General features: G+C 49.3%; 2 protein-coding genes across 3 annotated transcripts; both read right to left on the reverse strand.

The window, feature by feature from the left end:
- Positions 1-2,318, reverse strand: LOC118706325 (tigger transposable element-derived protein 1). Its single transcript, XM_036415577.2, has 2 exons — positions 545-2,318; positions 1-453 (listed from the first exon to the last, which is right to left on the reverse strand). The coding sequence occupies exons 1-2, from the start codon at positions 2,316-2,318 to the stop codon at positions 416-418; spliced, it is 1,812 nt and encodes a 603-aa protein (XP_036271470.2). The 3' UTR covers positions 1-415.
- CUNH15orf40 (chromosome unknown C15orf40 homolog) lies at positions 2,262-8,615 on the reverse strand. Of its 2 annotated transcripts, none has more exons than XM_045573419.1 (4): positions 8,460-8,615; positions 7,767-7,893; positions 5,036-5,163; positions 2,262-2,374 (listed from the first exon to the last, which is right to left on the reverse strand). In XM_045573419.1, exons 1-4 carry the CDS (start codon positions 8,571-8,573, stop codon positions 2,321-2,323), a joined length of 423 nt encoding a protein of 140 aa, XP_045429375.1. In that variant the 5' UTR covers positions 8,574-8,615; the 3' UTR covers positions 2,262-2,320. The 2 variants fall into 2 exon arrangements, with proteins under 2 accessions (XP_045429375.1, XP_036271564.1); XM_036415671.2 differs by lacking the exon at positions 2,262-2,374 and adding an exon at positions 4,312-4,415 and having other exon boundaries at positions 8,460-8,611.
- Positions 8,616-9,705: the final 1,090 nt, after the last annotated feature.

Below are 9,705 nucleotides of genomic sequence, written 5' to 3' on the forward strand. Positions count from 1 at the left end.
CTAGCTGGTTTGGTTCAGTGGATAGAGTGCTGGCGTGCAAACTGAAGGGTCCGAGGTTTGATTCCAGTCAAGAGCACATTCCCTAGTTGCAGGCAAGGTCCCTAGCAGGGAGCATGCAGGAGGCAGCAGGTCAATGAGCCTCTCTCATTGATATTTCTCTCTCTCCCTTCCTCTTGGAAATCAATTAAAAAAAAAAAATGAAGTGGGAGTCAGGGTAGGTTCCAGAATGCATATTCTGCACTACAGTTAAAGGAACCAAATTCCTAAATTTGTAAGAGGGTCACGGTTCACAAAGACCCAGAAAAGAACTGCCTCTAAAGTTGTGAGTTTTTAACTGTTTGGAATTTGGAACAACACAACGGTGTCACTTACACGCTCTGGTTCTCTAATTCCTTGCTGGCAAAGGAGGAAAGGCTCACAGAACTACGAGTCCAGGTTTTGCTTTCTCAGGTTCTGTCAATGTAGGCAAAACAAGGTGCAGGCCATTAATTAAAAAGTCCGTTATTGCTAAAAAAACAAACAAACAAAAAAAAACAACGCTAACCATCATCGGAGTCTTCAGGGAGCCGTAATCTTTTTGCTGGTGGAGATTCTTGCTTCGGTGTTAATAGCTGCTCGCTGAGCAGGGGGGTGGTGGCTGAAGGCTGGGGCGGCTGGGGGAACTTCTTAAAATAAGACAGCAATGACCTCTGCCTCGCCGACTGACTCTTCCTTCCGTGGAGGATTTTTCTGTAGCACGCGACGCTGTTGGAGAGCATTCTGCCCGCGGTGTAACTTCTTTCGAAGTTGGGGTCGATCCTCTCCAACCCTGCGGCTGCCTCGTCCACCAAGTTGACGTAGTATTCCAAGTCCCTTGTTGTCATGTCAACGATCGTCGCGTCCTCTTCGCCGGGAGCGGCCTCCATCTCCAGAAACCGCTTTCTCTGCTCATCCACCAGCAGCAGCTCCTCGTCCGTCAGAGACCGAGCGTGAGACTGCAGCCATTCGGTCACATCCTCGGGCCCCACTTCTAACCCCAGTTCTCGCGCTAGTTCCACCGCCTCTGCGGTCACTTCCTCCGACGAAGCCCGGGACCCCCCAAATCCATCCGCGAGGGTTGGGATCAACGTCTTCCAGACTCCCGTGATGGTGGAGGCTCTGACCTCATCCCACGAATCGCGGATGTTCTTGATGGCATCGAGGATGCTGAATCCCTTCCAGAAGGTTTTCAGTTGACTCTGCCCCGATCCGTCGGAGGAGCCGCTGTCTGCGGCAGCGACAGCCTTGCGGAATATATTTCTTAAGTAGTAGGACTTGAAAGTCGACGTTACTCCTTGACCCGTGGGCTGCAGGGCGGACGCCGTGTCAGCAGGTATGAAAACGACATCGATCTCACTGTACAGCTCCTTCAGGGCTCCTGGGTGAACGGGGGTGTTGTCCACGAGCAGCAGTATTTTGAAAGGGATCTTCTTTTCTGAGCAGTAGGTCTCCACGGCGGGCTTGAAATATTCGCTGAACCAGGAGGTGAACAGATGCGCCGTCATCCGGGCTCTGGCGTGCCATCTGTAGAGCACAGGCAGAGTGGCTTTAGCGTAATTCTTGAGGGCGGCGGGGTTTTCGGAGTGATAGACGAGCATTGGCTTCAACTTCAAGTCGCCGGCTGCATTAGCCCCTAGCAAGAGAGTCAGCCTGTCCTTGGAGGGCTGGAAGCCAGGGCTGGAAGCCTTCTCCTCTCTGGCTAGGAAAGTTCTAGAGGGCATCTTCTTCCAATACAAGGCTGTTTCGTCAACGCTGAAAATCTGTTGTGCGGTGTAGCCGCCCTCGTGAATTATTCTGGCTAGATCGTCCGGGTAACTCGTCGCAGCTTCTGCGTCGGCGCCTGCTGCCTCGCCTCGCACTTTACAGAAATGGCATCGCTCCTTAAACCTCATGAACCAACCTCTGCTGGCCTCGAACTTTTCCTCTGCCGCTCCCTCACCTCGCTCGGCCTTCATAGAATTGAAAAGCATCAAGGCCTTGGCCTGGATGAGGCTCTGGCTTAGGGGAATGTTGTGGCTGGTCTGATCTCTGATCCAGACCACCAGCACTTTCTCCATGTCAGCAATCAGGCTGTTTTGCTTCCTTATCACCCGCGTGTTCATGGGAGTGGCGCTCTGCATCTCCTTCAAGAACTTTTCCTTGGCGTTCACAACCTGGCTAACCGTCTGTCGCAAGAGGCCCAGCTTTCGGCCGATCTCGGCTTTGGACATGCCTTCCTCGCTCAGTTTAATCATTTCTAGCTTTTGATTTAAAGTGAGAGACGTGCGGCTCTTCCTTTCGCTTGAACACGTCAAGGCCATTGTCAGGTTATAAACTGGCCTAATTTCACTGTTGTTGTGTCTTGGAATAGGAAGGCCTGAGGAAAGGGAGAGAGGGGAGCAGCTGGTGAGTAGTCAGAACACAGACATTTATCAATCAAGTTCACCATCTTTTTTTTTTTTTTTTAATCTTTTATTGATTTTTTTACAGAGAGGAAGAAAGATAGAAACATTGATGAGAGACATCGATCAGCTGCCTCTTGCACACCCCGTACTGAGGATGTGCCCGCAACCAATGTACATGCCCTTGACCGGAATCGAACCCGGGACCTTTCAGTACACAGGCCGACGCTCTATCCACTGGGCCACACCGGTTTCGGCTAAGTTCACCATCTTATATGAGTATGGTTTGTGGTGCCACAAAACAATTACAGTAGGATCAAAGATCAACGTTCACAGATCACCATAATATAACAATGATGAAAAAGTTTGAAATATTGAGAGAATTGCCAAAATGTGTCACAAACACACAAGGTGAGCACATACTATTGAAAGAATGGTACGGACAGACTTGCTCATCACAGGGTGGCCATAAGCCCACAATTTGAAAAAAAAAAAAAACCACACCAAAATCCTGTATCTGTGAAGTGCAATAAAACAAGGTATGCCTGGCCCTAACCAGCTTGGCTCAGTGGATAGAGCGTCAGTCTGCGGACTGAAAGGTCCCGGGTTCGATTCCGGTCAAGGGCATGTACCGTGGTTGCGGGCACATCCCCAGTAGGAGGTGTGTAGGAGGCAGCTAATCGATGTTCTCTCTCATCAATGATTCTAACCTTCTTCCTCTCTGTAAAAAAACAATAAAATATATATTTTTTAAAAAGACATGCCCGTACAAGTCTTGATTATTCTTTCTCACTTTTTCATAAAATGCTCAAGGGTTTCAAAAAGATGCAGAGGCTGGTCCGAGTGCAGTGGTATCTACAATTAATTGATCACAGCCAGTTACAGATTTCTTTGTTCCTTCTCAAAAAGATGCAGAAAACATTTCTGCATAAAGATAAGCATTTTATGATATAAAGAGTACAAAATATATTGGCAAGTTTTCCTGTCACTTGTAAACTGGATTAGAAGCAATCCCTAGCATTCCAGAAGTGTTGCAAAAATATTATCACTTTAATGGACAATCAGGACAAAGTGTATTCAAGTGGGAGTCAAGGGACCTGGGTCCTAGTTGTCATTCTGCACAGTGTGATCCTGTGTGTCTCTCAGCTCCTGGATACCAGAAGCACCATCACAAAATGAAAGGGGCTGAGGCAGGTCATCTTTTTTATTTTTATTTTTTAATATATTTTATTGATTTTTCACAGAGAGGAAGAGAGAGGGATAGAGAGTCAGAAACATTGATGAGAGTGAATCATCGATCAGCTGCCTCCTGCACACCCTCCACCGGGGATGTGCCCACAACCAAGGTACATGACCTTGACCGAAATCGAACCTGGGACCCTTGAATCCGCAGACTGACGCTCTATCCACTGAGCCACACCGGTTTCGGCTGAGTCAGGTCATCTTGAACAGCCTGCCCAGTTCTGTTGCTAGTATTCTGCCATGCCATGAAACCAAAGCAATATGTTCCAAGCAGTATTCAATGTGTAGTACCTTAAATTTTCAACTCCTTTTTGGAGACCTGTTCTTTTTTAAATACATTTATTTCTGTGCATTGAACTGCATTTTCCTGGTTAGCAGCCTCTTCATCATTAGCAATAAAAAAAAGTTTCTCGAGGATGTATTTCTTTTTCTTACTTTTATTTATTTATAATATTTATTTTAAATATATTTTATTGATTTTTGTACAGAGAGGAAGGGAGAGAGATAGTTAGAAGTATCAATGAGAGAGAGTCATCGATCAGCTGCCTCCTGCACACCCCCTACTGGGGATGTGCCCGCAACCAAGGTACATGCCCTTGACCGGAATCGAACCCGGGGCCCTTCAGTCCCCAAGCCGACGCTCTATCCACTGAGCCAAACCGGTCCCGGCTCTTACTTTTATTTTTTTTCAACTTCCTTTTCCAATTTCTCCAAGACCTCTTGTGGAGTTGTGGCGGCCAAAAGCTTGACCACTTTTTCCCGGGATTTACCGCCCTGGAGTGAAAGGAAAAGGCAGTGTCAGGATAACATGATAAACTTTCTAACACTGTTAGAAACGGACCTCAGTTGTATGCATTGCGGACATATCCTTGGGGGAGGGGGATAATGTTTGTGTTTTTTGTTTTTGTTTTTTTAATATATCTTATTGATTTATTTTAGAGAGGAAGAGAGAGGGATAGAGAGTTAGAAACATCGATGAGAGAGAGTCATCAATCAGCTGCCTCTTGCACACCCCCCACCGGGGATGTGCCCACAACCAAGGTACATGCCCTTGACTGGAATCGAACCTGGGACCCTTCAGTCCGCAGGCTGACGCTCTATCCACCGAGCCAATCCGGTTTCAGCTGCATTCCAAAATTTTTTTTAAAATATATTTTATTGATTTTTTTACAGAGAGGAAGGGAGAGGATAGAGAGCTAGAAACATCGACCAGCTGCCTCCTGCACACCCACCACCAGGGATGTGCCCGCAACCAAGGTACATGCCCTTGACCGGAATTGAACCTGGGACCTTTCAGTCCGCAGGCCGACGCTCTATCCACTGAGCCACACCGGTTAGGGCTCCTCAGGTGAGTGTTTTAAATACATATATATATAAGAGAAAGAGATCCGTACCTTATCTAAAACCACATCGCTCTTCCTGAGCCCCAGGACCTTGGAGAGGTAGCGGCAGAGCTCGGCGTTGGCCTCTCCCTCCGACGGAGGCGCTGCGATGGCCACGCTGACAGCTTCGGCCGTCACATCTGCAACGAGAGCAGCCGGGCTTTATCCGTGAGGGGCTCTCCTCTGGGGAGTCAGAGCGTTTTATAAAAGAGTTTGCATTTGGCCAAAATCGGTGTGGCTCAGTGGATAGAGCGTCGGTCTGCGGGCTGAAGGGTCCCAGGTTCGATTCCGGTCAAGGGCATGTACCTTGGTTGCGGGCACATCCCCAGTGGGGGGTGTGCAGGAGGCAGCTGATCGATGATTCTCTCTCATCGATGTTTCTAGCTCTCTTATCTCTCCCCCTTCCTCTCTGTAAAAAATCAATAATACTGTGTATATATATATATATATATATATATATATATAGAGAGAGAGAGAGAGAGAGAGAGAGAGAGAGAGAGTTTGCATTTGCCTGGCACACAGTAGCTTTTTAATTGTTTGATGCAGAAATGAAGGATTCAATTCATCAGACTTAAGGGGAACATAAACATGATAACTATGCCTCCGATAATACAGAAAACAAATTCAGAGGGGATAAATAAAATGTTTTACGCTGACCAGGCTGGGCCTAAAGAATCCTGAGCAGCCGAGACTGGTTTGGCTCAGTGGATAGAGCGTCAGCCTATGGACTGAAAGGTCCCAGGTTCGATTCCAGTCAAGGGCATGTACCTTGGTTGGGGGCACATCCTCAGTCGGGGGTGTGCAGGAGGCAGCTGATCGATATCTCTCTCTCATTGATGTTTCTAACTCTCTATCCCTCTCTCTTCTTCTCTGTAAAAAAAAAATCAATAAAAATTTTTAAAAAATGGAATGCAGTTCTTTAGAGGTGGAAAAAGGCCTTTAAGATAATTCAGATCAATGGTTTTTAAACTTTCCCTCCCCACTCATAATTCCCTGCCCCCTCCGCTCCCCATAACCACCCGCCACACACACACACACACACACACACACTGCAATTTCCCCTGAAACCCCATTTAAGACAAATGTAAACACAGCTTCTCAGAAACCTGGGCTGCTTGCCTCTCCCTTCCCACCTTATGCGCTCCAGGCAATAATTAGAAAGCTTTTTAACTTTGTCCAATCATCCTATCAAATAGATAAAAGGCCGAAACCGGTTTGGCTCAGTGGATAGAGCATCGGTCTGCAGACTGAAGGGTCCCGGGTTCGAGTCCGGTCAAGGGCATGGACCTTGGTTGTGGACACATCCCCAATGGGGGGTGTGCAGGAGGCAGCTGGTCTATATTTCTCTCTCATCGACGTTTCTGGCTCTCTGTCTCTCTCCCTTCCTCTCTGTAAAAAATCAATAAAATATATTAAAAAAAAAAAAAAAAAAAAAAAAAAGATGAAAGAACTGGACCCAGAACTGTTTTATATCATTTTGAGTTAAAACTAGTTCACAGGGGAGTTGATGGACTCTCCCTCTTAAACTCTGCCAAAACATCTTCTTTCTTTCTCTGGCCAATGTCTCTAGTTCTGGAATAGGACAAACTACTAATAAACTACACGTTTATGTATCCTTTCTGATTTTTTAAAAAATATATATTTTATTGAATTTTTTACAGACAGGAAGAGAGTCAGAAACATCACTGAGAGAAAATAATCTATCAGCTGCCTCTTGCACACCCCCTACTGGGAATGTGCCCGCAACCAAGGTACATGCCCTTGACCAGAATCGAACCTGGAACTTTTCAGTCCACAGGCTGGTGCTCTCTCTACTGAGCCACACAGGTTTCAGCTAAAATATCCTGATTTTAAAAAAGAAAATATATGCCCTAACTCCGTGGTCGGCAAACTGCAGCTCACGAGCCACATGTGGCTCTTTGGCCCCTTGAGTGTGGCTCTTCCACAAAATACCACGGCCTGGGCTGAAGAAGTGGCATTAGAAGAAGTTTAAAAAAAAATTTGGCTCTCAAAAGAAATTTCAATTGTTGTACTGTTGATATTTGGCTCTGTTGACTAATGAGTTTGCTGACCACTGCCCTAACTGGTTTGGCTCAATGGATAGAGCATCAGCCTGCGGACTGAAGGGTCCTGGGTTCGATTCTGGTCAAGGGCATATGCCCGGGTTGCAAGCTAGAACCCCAGTGGGGGACGTGCAGGAGGCAGCCAATAAATGATTCGCGCTCATCATTTGATGTTTCTGGCTCTCTCTCCCTCTTCTTTCCTCTCTGAAGTCAATAAAAATATACTTTTTTAAAAAGGAAACTATAGCCAAAACCGGTGTGGCTCAGTGGGTAGAGCGTCGGCCTGCGGACTGAAGGGCCCCGGGTTCGATTCCGGTGAAGGGCATGTACCTTGGTTGCGGGCACATCCCCAGTAGGAAGTGTGCAGGAGGCAGCTGGTCGATGATTCTCTCTCATCGATGTTTCTAACTCTCTCTCTCCCTTCCTCTCTGTAAAAATATCAATAAAAATATATTATTTTTTTAAAAAAAGGGAAATTATACCACTTTTTTTCATCGTTTACACACTGGCTTTACAACTTTACATAAGAATGTAAAACCTGAAAAACGAAAAGGCCTCTAACTGCAGATGTAAAAAACACACCTGCCTGGATGGGATAAACTTCCAACGAACCAGGGCAGAGGGAAGAGGGAGGGGACCCCTGATTCCCCCAGGGCGCCCGCCCCAGGGTCCGGAGGTACCTGTCACGGCATTTTGCTTAGAGCCCGGTTTGGCATGGATGGCTATGGTGACACAGCCTTTGGCATCCACTGCCACGGGGCCCAGGGGAGGAAGTGGTTTCTCTGGCTCCTTGCTCTGGCTTTTGTCCTAAAACGACAACAACAACCACACTACAACTTTACAGGTTACAAAGAGTTTGCCGCCGAAACCGGTGTGGCTTAGTGGATAGAGCGTCGGGGCCTGCGGACTGAAGGTCCCTGGTTCGATTCCGGTCAAGGGCATGGACCTTGGTTGCAGGCACATCCCTGGTGGGGATTGTGCAGGAGGCAGCTGGTCGATGTTTCTCTCTCATCGATGTTTCTGACTCTCTATCCCTCTCCCTGGGAGCTCGGGGTGCAGGGAGGGACCGCGCGCAGAGCGTCACTCCCGGGGGAGGAGGAGGGCTGTCCGGCCGGGGGACCCCCGGTACCTGGCCGCGGGGCCTCGGAGTCCGCCCTGCAGAGGGGACTCCCCGGACAGAAGGGGTGAGGAGGGAGGGCGCAGAAGAAAGCCTCCTGGGGGGCGCCCCCCGACACACCCGCCCGCGGCCCAGCAGACGCGGCCCAGGGAGCCCCCTGGTGGCGGCGGGCAGGGCGGCCGGAGCCCCCACCCGCGCGGCCCGCTCCTCCCCCGCGCCCGCCCACCCCTCCGCGGCCGCGGGCCTTGCTACTGGCCTTGCTCGTCGCACCGGCTTTCTTCGGCATCGCGGCGCCCGCGTGGAGCGGGGCGGAGGCCCGAGCGCCAGGTCCCGCCCCGAGTGGCCTGAGCACGCGGCGGAACCGGAGCATCCTCCCGCTGAGGCAGCGGGGCGGGCGGCGGCGCCGGAAACGCCCTCTGCGCCTGCGCACACCGCGGGGCTGGCAGCGACGCCGGAAACGCCCTCTGCGCCTGCGCACACCGCGGGCCGCAGCGGCCCCAGAGCTTCGCCTCCGCTCCGGCGCGATAGCGACACCTATCGGTCGGCGGGAGCAAGACTCCTGGGATGGGGCGCAGGAAGCACCCACCTTGTGCCAGGCGCTCAGGCTCCTGCAGTGTAAGGAGCAGAGACTAACAGGTGTAGGGAATACTTTAAAAAAATTTTTAATATGTTTTTATTGATTTCAGAGCGAGGAAGGGATACTCATCACGGTGAGAATCAACTGGCTGCCTCTAGCACGCCCCCTAGTGGGAATGGGGCCCTCAACACGGGCATGTGCCCTGACTGACCTGGTTCAGGGTCGAGGCTCAACCACTGAGCCACACTGGTGGGGCAGGGAGTAATTTGACTTCACTGTGAAGGAGTTAACTGGGATCTGGAGGGCACATGACATTGACTTTTTGAAGGAAAAAAAACCACACACACAAAATAACTGGCTGGTAGTTAACATGATAGAGATAGCCTATCAATGTTGATAGGAATGAAGCCAAGAAGTGGGAGGGGTGTAAAACAGAGGCAGAGGGTGGGGTTCTGAGAACAAGAGGAGAGAATGACTCTCCTATAGGATGCCTTAGTCAAGACACCTTTTCTTTTTATATTTATTTTTTATTGATTTTTTAAAGAGGGAGAGGGAGAGTTAGAAACATCGATGAGAGAAACATCCATCAGCTGCCTCCTGCACACGCCCTACTGGGGATGTGCCCGCAACCAAGATACATGCCCTTGACCAGAATCGAACCTGGGACCCTTGAGTCCACAGGCCAACGCTCTCTATCCACGGAGCCACACTGGTTTTGGCAAGACACTTTTTCTTCATGAATGGACAGCCTCGGTGCACAGGTACGGGTGCTTATAGGTTTGGTGGGAGGAGCTGGAGCTTCCTGCATCAGCTACAGGAGGAGAGGTGTTAGGAGGGTAAAACAGATTGAAACTCAGGAGGATGGCAAAGAGCTGACTGCTGAAACCCTCCCCTGGCTGCACCAATGATGGAGTTGAACTTGGGA

Source organism: Pipistrellus kuhlii, unplaced genomic scaffold, assembly GCF_014108245.1.
Source record: "Pipistrellus kuhlii isolate mPipKuh1 unplaced genomic scaffold, mPipKuh1.p scaffold_m20_p_50, whole genome shotgun sequence".
NCBI lineage: Eukaryota > Metazoa > Chordata > Mammalia > Chiroptera > Vespertilionidae > Pipistrellus > Pipistrellus kuhlii.